At 32.5% G+C, this 18,550-nt stretch overlaps 2 protein-coding genes across 6 annotated transcripts; both read right to left on the bottom strand.

The window, feature by feature from the left end:
- Window positions 1-44: 44 nt before the first annotated feature.
- On the bottom strand, window positions 45-8,334 carry LOC132758862 (uncharacterized). 5 transcript variants are annotated; one of them, XM_060750566.1, is made up of 7 exons: window positions 7,774-8,334; window positions 6,912-6,972; window positions 5,319-5,389; window positions 3,455-3,781; window positions 2,923-3,047; window positions 2,506-2,731; window positions 45-1,867 (listed from the first exon to the last, which is right to left on the bottom strand). In XM_060750566.1, exons 3-7 carry the CDS (start codon window positions 5,374-5,376, stop codon window positions 1,761-1,763), a joined length of 843 nt encoding a protein of 280 aa, XP_060606549.1. In that variant the 5' UTR covers window positions 5,377-5,389; window positions 6,912-6,972; window positions 7,774-8,334; the 3' UTR covers window positions 45-1,760. The 5 variants fall into 5 exon arrangements, with proteins under 5 accessions (XP_060606549.1, XP_060606551.1, XP_060606547.1 ...); XM_060750568.1 differs by having other exon boundaries at window positions 7,893-8,334; XM_060750564.1 differs by having other exon boundaries at window positions 5,319-5,393; window positions 7,774-8,333.
- Window positions 8,335-11,047: 2,713 nt separating this feature from the next.
- LOC132758860 (protein turtle-like) lies at window positions 11,048-18,363 on the bottom strand. Its single transcript, XM_060750562.1, has 14 exons — window positions 18,073-18,363; window positions 17,507-17,809; window positions 16,958-17,236; window positions 16,171-16,461; window positions 15,616-15,924; window positions 15,090-15,386; window positions 14,772-14,892; window positions 14,389-14,468; window positions 14,002-14,040; window positions 13,553-13,594; window positions 13,284-13,316; window positions 12,375-12,440; window positions 12,105-12,164; window positions 11,048-11,511 (listed from the first exon to the last, which is right to left on the bottom strand). The coding sequence occupies exons 1-14, from the start codon at window positions 18,308-18,310 to the stop codon at window positions 11,438-11,440; spliced, it is 2,232 nt and encodes a 743-aa protein (XP_060606545.1). The 5' UTR covers window positions 18,311-18,363; the 3' UTR covers window positions 11,048-11,437.
- Between the last annotated feature and the right edge of the window lie 187 nt (window positions 18,364-18,550).

The following is an 18,550-nucleotide window of genomic DNA, read 5'->3' as shown; positions in this document are numbered from 1 at the left end:
GATATAGCAATCGCAAAAGCAATAAAGCATGTCGCTTCCTATGCATGACGGCATTTAGTAAGCAACTTCAAAGCAAGATTTATTAACCATACACATGCCATAATTTAAATGAATGAGGCAATCATAAGTTTTCATAACAACGAAGGAAAACGTAAGAAACAACTACGGTTTATACAATGTATATATATTGCATTGTAGTTAATTATATGTCCATTTACATCAATATACATTATCGTCATAGTGCCATTTACAAATTAGATATCTAATTATTTGATAGTTATTATGACATGTGCTATGGTGAAATATTACGATTCACAGTTTAAACTGATATTGTGAATATGCATAATATTTCCATCATTAAAAAATGACGGAAGTATTTGTAAAATAAATGGATTGTACTTACACTGTACACTTGTTATCTTATATATGCATTACAATTAGTCTGAAAAATTTAAGTTGTTGTCCGTTGTAATTCATTCACCTCAGAGTATATCACATTTGCAAGGTTCAAAGTTTCGGATATTCCCTTGATAAACATTCAATAATTGTATAGATACAGTCATAGGCGTAATAATAAAAAATAAACTTTGAATACATACGGCGAATCAAGTTAAATTGTACATGATAATTAATAAACGAATGTTGTATTCTAATGAAACACATATTAACAAAATATGTTTATAAAGCAATCTCCTCAAAGTAATCATTGTTTTTCGAAAAATATATTGAATAAAAGTAAATTTGATAGAACAAGAATATTTGTTATTTAAATCATTCAAATATAACTGGATTCCGTTAAGTATTTGAAAAAAGGCTTTCTGTCGCAGAAGCATCTTAAAAAAATGGGTTAATTTAGTTGATGGTAATATTTTGTTGTCTTTTAATCAATTTGAAAACAAGAAGCAGCCACTTTGTCTTACATAATATTGTAATAATGATAATATTAATAATAATGAATATTGAAATCCACGGTGGCATAAAGAGATAATAGGAAATCATTTTATTTACATGCGTGATTGAGCATTTGTTCCTTTGGGTCGCGTTGTCAGCAAGTTTAAATTCGGAAGGGATATATATACTAACAAGGTATATTTTCAAACGAAGTTTTCTCAATTTTAGAACATGTAACAGTATCATTGGTCTGATGTTGTGTGGTAATATAACATTTAGAACAAACTGCGACATTCGCAATTCCTTCTCTGATGACCTCGCCCTCTGTTCAACCTTATCAAAGAAAAGTGTGTCTGAATTTGCAGTGTTAAATTTATCAACAATCATGCCCATTAAATCCCTGCAGTCTTTTGGGATAGTATGAATTCGATATTCTTTTACAACCAAGCTAAATTTATTCAGTAATGACAATTTAAAGAGAAAATAATAACCATTGACAAATAATTGTCAGTAGCAAAACGATCCTAATATAATAAAAGTTTCGATACCAAAGAATTTCAGATATAATTTAATAAACAAACAACACCTTTTCAAGTATCTGATATCAAATGTTAAATGACTAGTTATATCTGATGAGGATGAATGTTAACACAAATTACTTTCTTAATGATACCACGCATGTTTTAATAACAATAAAAAGCCTACGGCTGAAAGTTCTAGGCACATACTTTTACTCGTGCTGCTTCCCTTTTTAAGAATGTTGTTGAATAGTAGTAAGTATATCTTCACATTTTTCATACTAAAACAGTTAACAAATAAAGACTTCAAATCAGGTAGTACAAAATGTATTTCACAATTGTTCCTTAGAATCACAAGAATACATAAATCATGATTACTATCACAGAAAACATAACTGTTGAAACATGTATGGAAATGCTTGTACCTTGGCTTGTTTCGCGAATTTGATCCCCGTTGCCTGTAATATAAAAGAAAAATACATGTTTGATGTTGAATCTATAATATATACCATTTTACATAGAATATAATTCACTGGTCTTATATGATTTACATCAAGCTGCTTACACTACCAATGCAGTAAACTTGGCGTTAAACCAGATGCGAACCCAAGCAAATACGGACAACTAAGTTTGCTGTAAAATTTTGAAAGTATACTTGATATATTAACATTTAACCTTTGTCCTCTCCTTTAGAAAGCCAAAGCTAATGAGATTGTTGGGTCTGTTTCATCCTACAAAAATATTATTGTATGCTTATGATTTATATATGGTATCATAAGCTGTTAACATAGTTGTTGTTAAAATACAGATTATTTTTGAAGTTGTTTGCACCAATTCCTTCCAGTGAAAAGTCCATAAAATGTGAGGCTTTTCTAATGTTTGTTAACAAACTTTATGAAAGACCGACCTGATTTAGTTTGCCAAACAATCGTTTCTGATCAAATTTCCTGATATAGTTCTAATTACATAACACATTAAGTCCACGGTTTCGATAAGGGGTTAATATGATTCCTTTCTTTTATACATGGATGACAACATTTGGGCTATTATGACTCATTGTATATGTTTATCATAGGAACATAGTTTAACGTTTTACCTTTCAGTTTAAATTGGTTTTCTGCTCTGACAATAATATCAGTTGTATCAGGATGTTTGATCAATACTTGAAAATAATAGTTGTCTCCATCAGGGTCTTCCTGTATAGTTAGTGTGCTGGTTACCTTAACAACACCCTTTCCACCACATGGTTTACTTGTACAGCCAAACTCATTAGTTGATTGAAGAGATCGACTTTCGTTATAAAGTTCTGGTTCTTGACCATCCTATGTAAATTCAAATATCAAAAACATATTTGTGTAATTAATTTAGCTTCATTTAATTATGTTTTTTCATGCAACATGTATATAACTTTTTAAAACAAAAATGAACCAGTGAGAGTGTTATGATATTTCCTTATTTTTTTTTTTATAAAATACATGTATTATATTGCCAAAGTAATACAAGTAACTCTCACCTTGAAGAAATACCACTCAAACTGTATGTTTGAGCTGGGGTAGATGCATCCTGTTGTTGCCATGATATCTATAGACTGTGACTTTTTTGAAATTGATATTGTTGAGCCACTGCTGTCTGGTATGACTAATATCAAAATGTATATAGAATAACTAGTTAAACAATAAATGAAACATATCTGTGAATAGTATCAATTCAAATATATACCATTTAAACAATGATAAAGTGTGACGGTTTGAGCGTAAGATAAGTTGAAAGCATTATAAAACACATGCAAGAAATAATTTGATTAAAAGAAAAGTTAAAAAAAAATATCTGTGAAAGTTCATATTATCTGCATCGTAGGTGCAATTTTTTCAACAGACCTAGCTTCCTATGACATCCAAAAACATATTTGGCAACACTTTGAACTTGTAGTAGATACACGTTACACCGTTTAGGTCTAGTATTATCATAACAGAAAAATAATCATTTATCAGTGTTCGATAAGCATTGCTGAATTAAACATATTATATTCATAAGGTTTTATTTACCATGCACTTTTGCAACTAGGATATCATGCTCATTGCCATCATCACATTTAAACGTTTTCTCATTGTCAGCAAAAGTAACTGGATCCATAGTTATATTAAAGATTCCGTTATTTTTATCGAACGCAAAGCCGTAATGTGCTCCACCGGTTATGTACGTATTACAGGAATCAAACGTACAGTCAGCAACCACATTGTCATCTATTGTCCACGTCATAATTGAATATGGTTGTATAGAACAGGTCACTACTGTTTTACTGTTGCATTTTATCCATTCTTTATCACCTAAATCACTATCTGTTGTAACAGACACTGATGCCCCTGTTGGTGCTAATTAATAAAATAAAAACACCAAATGATCAAATATCAAAGTTATGTTATGATAATAAAGAGGAAAGATCAATTTGTGTACGAGTATTAAATTTATAACCGTTTATTAAACATTTGTTACGTTGATTCTCAGTTGATACTATTTAAACAATAATGTATTTGCTCAGATTCTTGTCAGTAAAAACGGTTAAAACTGTTAATCGATTCATGCAGTTATAGACAGAAAAATTGCCAAAATAAATATGTAAACACAGTAATATAACTTGACAGAGTCATTGCGTTTTTTAATTATATAAAAAGTTTGCAAGTTATTTTTATGACTTGTGATGATATTCAACATTTTATCAAATATATGTAAGTGCAAGACTTAACCTTGAACCAAGTGACCCCAAACTCCATCCAAACTTAAAAAAAACACCTTGGAATTTTCCTTATGACTATGAGACATTGGTAAAAACAATTACAGAGGTTGTATAAGAACATATTAGAAATATGTTTTTAGCACAATTGACATTGACCCTGTGACTCCAGGCACTTGACCATCCAAGGTATATGAAAAACATCAGTCTATAGATAAAGGCTCCATAGAAATCTATTTTTAGCACCCTTGACATTGACCCACTGACCTCCATCTCAATCCAACGGAACAAAATCATGGAAGATATCCTCTTACCAAATATGAAAGACATTTGTCCATAAATTAAGGCTATATGGACAAAAGTGTAAAATGTAATGTTTTAGCACTGATGACCTAGACCCACTGACCCCTACCTGCATCAAAAGGAAGAATATCACGCAAGTTATCTTCCTACCAAATATGACATAAATTTGTAAATAAATAAAGAATGTATGGGCTAAAGTGTAGATAATCTATTTTTAACACTGATTGCCTTGACCCAACTGACCCCTACCTCCATTCAATGAAGAATACCATGCAAGTTATATGCATACCACACATGAAATACATCTGTCCGTAAATAAAAGCTGTATGAGCAAAAGTGTAAAAATCTTTTAGCACTTGTGACCTTGACAAACTGACCCTTATCTCCATCAAGAGGAGAATACTTCAATTTTATGTACGTACCAAATATAAAAGGAATCTGTCAATAGAATAAGGATGGTCAATATACTTGTAAAAGTGTAAAAGTGTTGTTGACATTGACCTTAATTGACCACAAATGACCCCTAACTAAACATAGAATACCTCCCTTGGCATGACTGTTTTAAACATGAAATACATTAAGCGAAATTTGAGGCTGGATGAGTAAAAATATTTAGTTTTTTCTTTACTTTAACGTGCTCAAGCGCATAAGTGTAAGGATAAACAAATAATCATTTATGGGTATTTAACAAACACACAATCTTAAATTCATATAACATTTCAAGAAGTATTATTTTATACGTCTTAAATAACAAGCTAAACGTTATGTTAAAGCTCTTCACTGTAAAAAGGAAACACCCATTTAGTTTACTTATTTCTAAACTACACAAACACTCATAGGTTATACATTAAATAGAAGCGAACAAATTAACTTACTTGGTAGCAATACGGCATTTATTAGTAAGTATACCATACACATTTTGATACCAGCCATACTGCGGTCCTTACTTTCTAAAAGTATTGTTAAATATCAAAATGAAATAAACTAGAAACTGTTTCAAATATTCAATGAATATTACAGCCTTATTTATGAAAAACTTTTAACTATAACCTAATATTGAATTCAAGACAGTTACATGTTAAATGTTTATTTCATTAACGATTAAATACAGTGAAATAAATCTTTTCATTTTGCATATAGGAAATAGCACACACATATAAACACAGGCACGAGTATCGGACCTGGGATGAAAATATATGACCAGATTGATAATAAAACCTGTGTTCATCTTAAAAGTGTCAAAAACCAAAAAAAAATTGTTAAAAATGACCCCCTTTAAAATATACTATAAGTTAAGAGAAGGCCGGAAACTCCAGATTCGAGCCTACGAGCAAGGGATTCATTTCCCGAGCCGTTGTGAAAACAATTGGCCGGACAATTAAAAACGACTTATATCACTATTTCACGTTTGTATTAAGCTTCCAAATGAGACCGACCCCAAGTCTCTAGCCCTTCCCGTTCATGAAATATCTATCAGGAAACGACCTAATTCGTGCTAAAAATCGTTGGTAGACAGAATTGCGGCACAACGATTCGGTACGTAAACATAGACTAATACATGTTTGTCAGCTGAGTACGGCTCAAAATCACTTGAATTTACTAAATAATATTACTAAATACATTAAGTTGGACCACTCACACCCGTCAGTAGCATCTGATACACGTAAAATTCGAATTTCAAACCTTTCCACGGTATTTAGATTCCTTTCAACGCCATTGTCAATCAGCTGTTCGATATTTTGTAACGAGTCTTCTGATTGGCCAATAGCAACGAAACCGCAACGTTTCACACAAGGATGCATAATGGCGTAGAAAGCGATTGAAAGACTGTGTAAATGTTTGAAACTCGAATCTCGTGTGTATCAGGTGCTACTGACGCTTGTGAGTGGTCCAACTTAATGTATTTAGTAATATTATTTAATAAATTCAAGTGATTTTGAGCCGTACTCAGCTGACAAACATGTATTAGTCTATGTTTACGTACCGAATCGTTGTGCCGCAATTCTGTCTACCAAGGATTTTTAGCACGAATTAGGTCGTTTCCCGATAGATATTTCATGAACGGGAAGGGCTAGAGACTTGGGGTCGGTCTCATTTGGAAGCTTAATACAAACGTGAAATAGTGATAAAAGTCTTTTTTAATTGTCTGGCCAATTGTTTTCACAACGGCTCGGGAAATGAATCCCTTGCTCGTAGGCTCGAATCTGGAGTTTCCGGCCTTCTCTTAACTTATAGTATATTTTAAAGGGGGTCATTTTTATATTATTTTTTTTTGGTTTTTGACACTTTTAAGATGATCACAGGTTTTATTATCAATCTGGTCATATATTTTCATCCCAGGTCCGATACTCGTGCCTGTGCATATAAACTGTTCTTTCACAATCAATGCGAACGTTTCATTTAGTAATGACAGCTGAGCAATTTAAAAATTATTTCATTGTAGGAAGGTCGTACCCAATAATACTTACAGTAACTTCCAGATGAAACTACGAGTGTATGTCTGAGTTGTTGGAAACAAATCCGTGATGCCTATAAATAAATCGACAATTTAATCATATAATAAACATAAACTAAGATGCATGGCATTATGATATTGTAATCTGCTATATCTAACGTAAACCTTTTACTATGTTGCCCTAATGTGGTGTTATTTCGATTCATCATCCTGGAAAGGAATATCACCCGTGCGTGCGTGCGTGCGAGTGAGCGTACGTGTGTGTGAGACAGTTTATGTATTCTCCATAAGGGCGAGTCTTCCAGAAGAGTATTAGTCATTTTAGTTTTTGGAGGATAGTGCAAGATACAAATAGAGAAAGATGTTTAATTCCAGGAGCTACCCTTGCTTCTTTAACGTGCCAAGTGAATAAGCACTCGTACACGGGACCTCGGAAGTCCCATCCGAAAGACTGATTAGTGATTTTAGTTGGCCAGCCCTTGAATCAAACCCAGATGTAATGTCGAGATTACAAGTCTAGCACTCTAATTGACCAATACTTGTTTGCTATATTCCTATATTCCCCAGGGGCGAGTAATCTATATCAACGTAAGAAAACGTTATATTTTATGTTCTCTCCCTTGATAAAAAACTAATGATAAATGGTCCTCGTACATGTAGTAATAATATATAGCGGTGAAAAAATACATTATTAAAATGTTGTTTCGGTATAATAGGAAAATAACGGGTGTCAGTTCAAGGGTTGCTAATATGAACTTTTACCTCACAGACGTGTGTTATTGTTATTGTACATTGTAACACGTTATGACAACAAAAACGTTCGACATACGACATAACTTGGCAACATATGATTATGATATAAAAATACAACTTACCCGAAACCGAAAGAGCCTATCCTATGTTTACTTGTAAATTTAATTGTAATAAGAATTCTTCCCCTTTGTGTTCACTGTCAAAATAAATTTAGGTGTTATCGTGTCTTAAACTTACTTACATAATTATTTTTATATCCTTTTTAATCTGTGATCAGTCAACAATTTAGACTTGTTCTCAAATCTGTCTAAAGGTAAATTTCATGTGAAACAGTTACTCTCGTTTGTTAATCACAGCCATCACATCCTCTTTATAACTAAAATCGTTGTAAAATATATGGCTTTGTTTTCTAATTCCATAATTATCTTTAAACACCTAATATATCTATGGTCAGTCAACTGTTTAAATCCTTCACTGTATTGTAGAAAGATAATTTTATCTAAAACCATTAAAGGCCTATAATATCTTTGATCAGTCGACAGTTTAAATCCTTCACTATCTTTCATAAATGAAATATTTAGCTACAACTATACCTCCACTGCCATATATCACTATGATTAATTGAATCAACGGTCCTGGACTTATTTTGCAAACCACGTAACACGCATTAATATATTTGATTGTGTTTAGCATACTTTGTAAACAACACTCCTATAAAATAGATAAACATATAAGAGTCAATTATCACGCACTTAAGCTATGTAAATCTATATCGAAGACAAGTAAAAGATTTTTTTTATAAAACCTTTTGATAAAAAGAAGTTTCTTCATCGATATTTATGGGAAGGAACAGTCAGTTTTAATAAATATACTACTCAAAATTTGATAAGGATCACTTTTCCTACAGTACGTTACTTTTGTGTATTTGTAATAAATGCGAAAATCGATTAAAAGGAATTAAATATAATTAGTTAGGAATTGATTTTTATGAAAATATTGACAATGGAAGTGCTTCTTGACGTGTGTCTGTTGCAGAAAGAGTGTGCTGGACGAAAATCAACATCTTGGAGATCACATAGTGGAATAAAAAAATCTTGCAAATCAGGAGGTGGTTGGCGTAGGGTAATTAATACCGAGTATGGTGTCCGCGGGCATTAATTACGGTCTGGCATTGCCGACGCATGCCGCTGATGAGCCTGCGGACCTTGTGATGAAGAATCTGGACTCATTCTTCTATGATTGCATGTCTAAGCTCCTGAACTGTTGTTGGATGGACGTGGCGTGAAGACATGGCTTTCGTCAGCATATCCCAAGCATGCTAAATCGGTTTTTAATCCGAGGACTTCGCTGGCTAATCCATGCGGACTATAGTTGCCTCCTCAAGATATCGGTTTGTGGTGTGGGTTTTGTGTGCATGGGCTTTGTCATCCATAAGAATGACATCAGTGCCGACTTCGCCAGCGTATGTGCGTACATCGACGTCTGCGATTGCATTGACATACATTACTGCCGTCAGTGTACCGTTTTCAATTATGTGTAGGTCCGTTTTCCCATAAGCGCTCATTCCCGCCCACACCATGACTGAACCCCCGACATAACGGTCGTGTTCTGCAACGCATGCTGAAGCTACACGTTCATTAGGACTTCTCAAAACCCTAGCCCATCTGTCCATGAAGTTCACATAAAACCTTGACTTATCAGTGAAGAGGACCGGGGTCCAATCATTAACTGTCCATGTGACATGAGTCTGCGCCAATTGCAAACGCTCTTGAATATGGCGTTGTGTCAAAAAAATGCAAATTGCTGGCCTCCGTGACCTCAACCCAACATCATGCAACCTGTTTCTAACAGTTTGTGTGCTTACATGCACACCAGTTGCATTCTGGAAGTCGTTACGTAAGGTCGTAGCGTTCGATAACCGTTGGCGCCTTGCCTGAAGGACAATTAATTGGTCCTGGGCTTGAGTCGTTGAACGTTTCCGACCTCCGGCGTTCCCTGCAAGAGATATCCAGTCATTTGGAATCGGTTCCACATCCTAGAGACAACGCTCTGGGATACCCCAATGACATGGGCGACGTGTCTATGTGAACGTCCAGCCTCCATTATTTCAATACCCCTTTTCATCTCACCTTCACTAAGACGACGCCTAACCTGTCTATTTGCCATAGTTAATTTCAAACATAGTTTCACAATAAAACGAGAGAAGTCTTGCTGCTTGTACACGTTTAAGTGAAAGTACATGGCCATAAAACACCAAATTTCCATTAGTATGCTTTTCCATATGCTTATCGTGCAAGGTGTACATGACAAATCGATAGCTTATGTACACGATTACAGTGTATGAGGTCCCTGTACAGGTGCATCGTTAGCGCAAATATGATTTTAATACGTTGATAATAGCACTAAAATTTGCTATGTCAAAAAGGTGATCCTTAGCAAATTTTGAGTTGTATATATGTAGGTAAATGAAATGTCGCATATCCTCATTTGACTGATAAATGTAAACATAACGGTGCGTAATCGTTTCGGGCCGATTTGGAATGAGACAAGAAAAGGTAGCCCTCGTTTCTGAACTGATTTTGATTTATGGCACCGGATTTTTAGCTTGACAAGGTTGGAAAAAAATATTTAAAATAAACATAATTTATTTACATCTCTCAGTCTTTGAATATTCTACTTGCACGAAACATTGCAATGTTTAAGTTCTTCATATACAACTTTACAAATATTTAGTCACAGAAATTTATTGATGCTATGAAATTCTTACTAAATATACCTTATTTGACTAAAAGGATTGTTAACTATGTATGAACAGCTGCCTTCCCAATAACGAGACAAGAAAAGGTAGCCCTATTTAAGAAAGGTCATATATTTTATTTTATTAAAACATGTTTTAACATTTTGATGAGATCTGTGTTACCGAAAAATGAAAATAATGCAGGTTTTCCTAATGTCTTTTATCAGTTGGAATCGAAAAACAAATTTCACATGACAGTGTAGTAAACAATAGCCTAAAATTGCCAAAAAAGTAATTATTGTCTTTGATTTTTCAGGTATTTCATGATCAATTTATATAAAAAAAATCATTCCGCGATAATTTAGTGGTTTTAGTAAAACGTTTTGTCCAGTATTGAACTTATCTCAATGAATCATCTGACCTTTCTTAAATAGGGCCACCTTTTCTTGTCTCGTTATTGGGAAGGCAGCTGTTCATACATAGTTAACAATCCTTTAAGTCAAATAAGGTATATTTAGTAAGAATTTCATAGAATCAATAAATTTCTGTGACTAAATATTTCACTCAAGTATAGCATGTCTAGATGTGTTATGGTTGAATGAATATAAAACAATACATTAAGTTTTTTAAATCATTGGAAAACAAACGCAAACTGCTTATTTATCGGGGTTTATTTTATTTCATGTTTATACAATATACATTTACAATTAGTTTATTTACATTACAAAGTAAGAAATCTCTAACATCTCTAAAGTCTCTAACATAAGAGAATATAACACATTCATTTTGTTATAAATGATAATGTATGGCAATATCTTGATTATTCAGACAGCTGCTGCACTTACAAGCATGAACTCTTTTTTGGTCTTAATACATCACTATTATTAGTTATCAAAATTGTTACAAAATGTCTTTTATTACATTTAAAATGAATGCCAACATCGCTTAAGCTTTTATTTACAATCAACAGTAAAACAAAATATCGAATGTCTCGGCAAAAGTGTGTTTATCAATGGACTTTCAATAATTGAAGAAATCATGGAATAGATTCATGGTAGGTTTTCATAATCCGTTAATGCACAATCATTGCTTGTAGTTTTGCCTTTTGGTCTAGGTGGCGGGGCTAAAACGGGAGAAAATGCATATAATTAAGTAAAATATGTTTGCATTTGCACGATGAACATAACAATGTTCTCTTTTATTTAATGTTGCAAGCACAGGTGCAGCAGACAAATAAAATATTGATTTTATCAAAATGTAGCAAGAACATTCTGCTTTTGTTTGATATCATTATCAATGATCATTCGTGAATGTTTTACTTTTAAGCGTGCTGTCATTTTCTCCTCATATATATTGTCTACACTGTACGTCCGTGTTGGCCTGTGCTAGCTTTCAACAGTTTAACTATTGTTTAGCCCTTCTTCGATTCATGTAATAATACCTAATGTTGAATTTCTGCCGGCTTGGGCTAAATAAAATATGTATGGCTCTAAGGTTGTTGTTTTTGCCTAAACACTCACCATTTACTCTTTGAATTGGCATTATGTCACCTTAATTATATTCTTTGGCAATATATATGTAATATATTTTTGAGCAACACGGCATTATGAATACCAAATAGGGCCCGGTCAATAAATACGTTTAAGATTATCGATACAAAATAGTTCTATATAATTGTAAGTATATTTTACATAAAATTTTATCATAAAACATTACCTAATATTTTTTTCTCTTCATGTTCCGCTTCCTTTGTAACATATCGAACGATTTGGCCTGCTGTGTTAAAAAAAGATTACATAAATGATAAATATTTGTTACATAATTGCTACTTTAGTCAGCATACATCACTAGAAAACGGTGTGATACGTTTACCATTGTTCAAAAGGATCAAACATTCATTATCTATATTCATTTCATTTAGAATATATTGTATAATTTTATGAGAGTAAAGAAACCAAAAATGTTTTTAAGCTTTGAATTTCATACCTTTCCCGACCTTCCCAATTTCGACGTGTATTTCCTTTGGACGTTTATCACCATGGCTTACTTCAGCTTATATGCCATAAAATAAAACTATTCAGATGAAATTACGTACCAAATGCATATTGCATGAATGTTATACATTGAGGTTTTATACATTTTTCGTGCAAAACTGATTTTTTTTATATTTTTTTAGAAAAACACACCTGCCAAACCTATATTGGACGAGGTGATGGCTGTGTAGAGACTGTAAATAAGCTTCGTTCAATTTAGGTCTTGTATAATAGCACCAACATGTTTTAACATTTTGATGAGATCTGTGTTACCGAAAAATGAAAATAATGCAGGTTTTCCTAAGGTCTTTTTTGACTTGCCAAAATGAAAACGAGGCAAGACGGAATTAAAATATAGATTTGATATCTAATATTCACATTGGAATAACAACGGGTTAAACTGATCTAGAAAAATCAAATAATTACTTCTTTTGGAAAATCAAGTTGTGCAAACACTATAAATTGATCAGTTACAGTTGTAAAGGAAAAAAAGTAACATTAGCTATTATATAAATCCAAAAAAAACTTCTTAAGATATAAAAAACTTTAAATATCTCCTTTTCTGTAATTGTAGTAAAATTAACACCTCAATTTCTTATTTTTTAATGCAAATGTTGTAACATTTTCATTTCTGTTAGCACTTATTTTATCAAATTTACATTCCCTGTCAATAACGACCGTGTTCCGCATACTAGATGAAAACTTATATAATGACCATCATCAAAACATTAACAGAAAATATACACAGAATGCTCATTATATAAATGTATTTAAAACACGAGGTGTATTTGTAACTTATTTATAAATCTATTCATCAATATGTTACAATGTTACCTAAGAGTATTGGTTAAAAGTAACTTACATTCGTCTATATCCTGGTATGCATGGAGGGTTTCTGTAAATTGATTCCAGCAATAAATAAATATTTTTAAGCATGTCATAACAATGTATTTTATGAATACAGAACTTTCTTGTTTTTGTTTATTTAAAATTTCATAGGTAAACCAGATTTTTAGGGGTAAGAATGCCAAATAACATTAAAACTATTTATCGACCTTCTCTCTTAACTAATTACATTTGCAAGCATCATAGTATTTTGACAAACGTAAACGAAATAGTTATTCAATTTACCTCTATTTGTTTTTAGTCTTTCATAGGGTTCCCGCTGTACCACTGTTAAGATCAAGACAATAGAGTATATTAAAACGTCATTTTGTAAACTGTAATTTAATCATTGTTTCATTTATAACTTAAGGTAGACAAACCCTAATGCATTACTTCCACTTTGAAGAGTATTATTCAAAGAGGCTAGAATCACTGTCAACTGGCCAAATTTAATAACAAATACATGTATGATACTTAGCACAATAGTAATATTTTTCTAGAATTAATGTTTCACAAAAAGTCGTGTAGAACGAGTGTTTTGATTGGTTTAATCGCCTTTAGATATCGTAAAGCAACCAGTAAAAAAGCTGTCTTTGACACACACTGACACAGCTGATAAATGTTAATTGTTCGGCCGTGGGTACGATGGATGAAAAAAGCAAAATAACAATGTTTTTATGTATAAAAGAGAATACCTGGTGGACCAATTTCTTCGTAATCTTCATTTTTCCCGTCTGCAGATAACCGATAGTAAAAAATAAAACATGAAATATATTCAAAGCTATACATTCTTTATATTTTGCATAGAATGTATCAGAATTATAAGTCGTTTTATAAATTTATCTCCATCATTTCCTTTTACATTACTGCGTAACAATGAATTGCACTTTATATAGTATTTAAGAATCCTGAAAAAAACAGTGAACGTATAATAGGATAAAGATTTAGACACAACAGAATGTTGCTCTACACTTTTTAGTTCTTGATACTTTATTGATAAACAAACTTCAACACTTGCAGAATATGTGAATAAAGAAACATCTTTATTTTTAGATAAATCAATAAATCAATTAAATACAAACCTGACATAGGTCTTTTTTGTTTTAAAGCATCTTCATTTTCATATCTGACAAGTTCTTGACTCTGTTGACTGTTTCCTGATCTAAAATGATTGTGCGATGAACAAATAATTTGAAACAGGCACTGCACTGTATAGCACTGTGCAGCACAGCTCTGATATGCAAAGTGCAGTACGCAAGAACGAAAAAGATTTTTCTATCTGACTGTTATTTTTTATGAATGAAGATTCTCTGTCAAGAAAATAATTTAAATTGACTATTTTGATTCAAAACTATTAGTCACCGTTGCTAACTTAAGATATGATATGAATGTTTTAAGTAATCGTTATTAAGCACATTCTGTAATTACTTTACACCGTTCGCAGCAACTCGATAAAAACACTTGCCTTCGCCGCCGAACAACTATAATCACAACCACTCCTGCAATTATAACTATAAGCCCTGCAGCAGACCCAGCTGCTATACCAATGTATGAAGGATTACTGGTCATGGCATCTCTCTGTATATCTAACATAATAATAAAAATATATAAAAAACATACTTATTCAATTTAAACCAAATATAGTGATTTATAGCACAAACGTTATTGTTTATAATACAGGGCCTGAGCGTTTTATATTGATTCAAAACAATGTTTGTATGTACATATATGTGGTACCAAGATTGACATGTATTTAACACATGCATTGCGTCTCTTCATTTACCTTGTGTTTTAATGCGCAATGTAACTGTAGGTGCCGATTGTCCTAGTTTGTTAAAAGAATAAATTTCAATATCGTATTCTGTGCCACTTGCTAAACCAGTCAGTGTATAATTAATTGTATTTTCGCTTTCGTGTTCAATAGAAATTTCATTCCATATCTTCTCGGATGCTTTCCTGTATCTAAGGATAAATGTCTGCGGATATCCACCGTCTAAGCCTGGTTTCCATTGTACAGTGAGAGATTCTTCAGATGCAGAATTCTCTAAATGTTCAAAATTACTGGGCGGTTCGGGTTTCACTAAAACATAAAAATAAAGCAAAAACGGAAATGTTATTTGTTGATATGAATGATATATTAATAATGCTACATGTTTATCTCACAGTATCAAAAACTTTGAGTAGAAGTTTATAGTGCAATAATTACCGTTATAGTAAATATGGAAAAAAAGTTGATGTGCTGCGGAATAATGCAAAAACGTATTGACATTAATTGTAATAAAATGCTTCTCTAAATATCAAAACCGCACCTTTTGGTCCGACTGAAAACCTTTGTTCATAGATACCAACAGGATTCTGAATCTCTAATCTATATGTTCCAAAATCTGTTTGTCCAACATCAACAATCGTAAGATTCGTCTGCAACCCCGATGTGTCTATAATAATATTGCCATTGTTTTCTAGAGGTATCCAAACAGAACCAACATATTTTCGCCATTTATAATCATTTGCTGCGGGGATAGGATACGCTATTACCGTGAAGCTAATAGTGACTCTGTCATGTTCATCTAGGAAAAACTTGGTTTGCAATATCACATGGGGTGACGGTCGGGGAAAGCCTGCAAATAATGAAGAAATATTTAGATCTTTTAAAGAATCTTGAATCTTAGATAAAGGTATTGCTATATCAAATCAAGATATCAATATTTCACTTAAGATTTATAATGCAGCTAAACATAAGATGAAACAAACTCACTAGTTCAACCAAACCAAACGTAAATTATAAATTTTTGTCATGTAAATATACAAATGTGAAAGACCGATGTAATGTGCTTCTAAAAGTATTTATCAGCATAGCAACTTACAGCGTACATATAAGGTTAAATATTTTTCAGCTGGTGTTAAATCATTGTATGCATTTATCCCTGTGCATTTATAAACTCCGGATTGTTCACATCTTAATGTCTTAAGCATGTGTGACATAGATAGTGTTCCTTCTTGGCGCTTTAAAATATTTGACATATGAAAAATCGTTACATTCGGCTTTGGATTACTTGCTAAGTTACAGCGTAGTTCTACAGTTGCGTTTTCCTCTATAACAACTGGATTTATGCCATAATGTTTTTTAACATAGAAATCAGATACGCTTGCCTCATCTACAAATAATAAATGAATTTAGAAATAAATTAGTAACATGATTTATTTTACATATATTTATAATATAATAGGGTTTATTACATTTAATATATAAATGGATTTAGTCGCTATCCTCAGTTGTTTTCATTGCATCTACGTTCGATCATAAGAGATCCAGAGCTATCGCAAAGTCATCCAATTATTATAATATTAGGTTTTTAACACTGCTATGAATTAAGGGAAACTAACACAAACGTATTCACGTTACAATATAAGAATAACGAAACAAACAGTAGAAATATAATACATTTACAATACTTTCGACGGAGAGTTTCCTTGATTTGAAGTTGTATCAGTTTGCAGTAAAAAAACTAGAGAAAAAGTTTAAATTCTGACAAGCCGTGCGATTAAACAAAAAGAAAATCAGGTTAATACTTAACAGGCAAACTTTTTATTGTCATCGTTTGGTTTCCTTGATTCAGTATGTAGGCATATACTCCTACAGTATATACTTACAGTACACTTCCAGTTCAATGGATCTGTTATTTCTTCCATACACTACTTCCCCCGCAGTAGGCATCATTGTGTTATTTACCGTACAAGTGTACATTCCTGTGTCATTGCGGGATATTTCGGGAATTAATAAGTTTTGCCCGTCCCAAAACTGTCCATCACTTTTTCTCGTCCAAAACACTGTATAGGCATTTGGATAACCTTTCACTACAGGACATGTGATGTTAAGTAACGATCTCTCAATAGCTTTTGCAGGCTGAAGGTTCCCGATTTCAGGGGCATCTTAAAATTAAAAAGAAAAACAAGAATGTACACTCAATTTCTTAGTCTTACATAGTCTTATTTTTTACACATACAACGTTCAAATTCTTTTTTGATTTTTAAATCATAATACCTTATTATTTGCTTGGCGTCATTTTTATCAAATGATGCATTCTGAAGAAAATGATTTCAAAAGTTCACAGCCTGATACGGTCTTATTAAATACAATTATTTAGCGACATATAAACAAATTTGAGTAGACCAAAGTGATATTACTGATGTCTGACTCACATAAAACATGGACTGCAATGCTTGTACTATTTTCCCCCTTTTCCTTTGTACCAAATGTCCGTTGCATTTCATTGAAAGAATAACAGCTGTAAGTCCCTGATTGTTCTCTAGTTATGTCTCTAAGAGGAAGCAGGGACGATGTCGAAGTAAAGGGTCCGTACCAAGAGTAAGATGAAACTGGTTTGCTGATTGTTTGACATTCTAACGTGAATGACTGTCTTTCTATGACCGTAATTTCATTCGAAACGTTCACTACATTACTCATGTCTGCTTGCAATGAAATTGTGGGCGACATCGGCGGATCTGAAACATGATGTTGTGCAGCTCGCATGAAAATGAATTTATTTACAAAAAAGTGCAAACTGTGTAACAAATATTAAAAACTAAAAACGTTATTGTAAAGAAAATCGTAAATTATTTATCAAGATAGATAAAGTAGTACATGTAGTAGTTCTTTACTTAGAAATGAAATCCCTAGTTTGATAAACCTTTGATAAAATATAAATCTAAATCATTTATAAATCAATTTAATTCACGTTTTGACTACTACATGAAATACTACGTACATAACACATTGATCGTTACACTTGCTTGAGCCATTCCTTCACGAAGTTCACCAACTGTCTCATTCATCACATTGCTAGCAACACAGGTTGCAACAAGGTCATTTAGTATTGACGATACGGTCAATACCTGACTTTTGTTGATTTTGTCATTGTAACTCCAACTGTAAGTTGGTTCCGGCTGACCATTCGAAGTACAAGCTATTTTAAATGTGTCCCCAGAAACAACTTTTAAAGACATGTTTTTAATGTTAGGACCAGTTACTGTTCGAAATTGAAATGTTGGATCGTTTGGTGGATCTGTGAAAAAGAAAGGAAATAAATATTTGTAAATATTCATTAAAACAGGATTAATGCGTACATACAAGCGGGTTTGAGAAATACATATTACGTATAATATGTTTTCCATGACATTTTTAATTTTCACGAAAGCATACAGATTGTTTCATAAGGATAAGATAGACAATAATTAAGGTTTACT

Source organism: Ruditapes philippinarum, unplaced genomic scaffold, assembly GCF_026571515.1.
Source record: "Ruditapes philippinarum isolate M1 unplaced genomic scaffold, ASM2657151v2 ctg271_1_1_1_1, whole genome shotgun sequence".
NCBI classification, from domain to species: domain Eukaryota; kingdom Metazoa; phylum Mollusca; class Bivalvia; order Venerida; family Veneridae; genus Ruditapes; species Ruditapes philippinarum.
The sequence above is the reverse complement of the archived record's forward strand: the minus strand, read 5'-3'. Positions and strand labels throughout refer to the sequence as shown.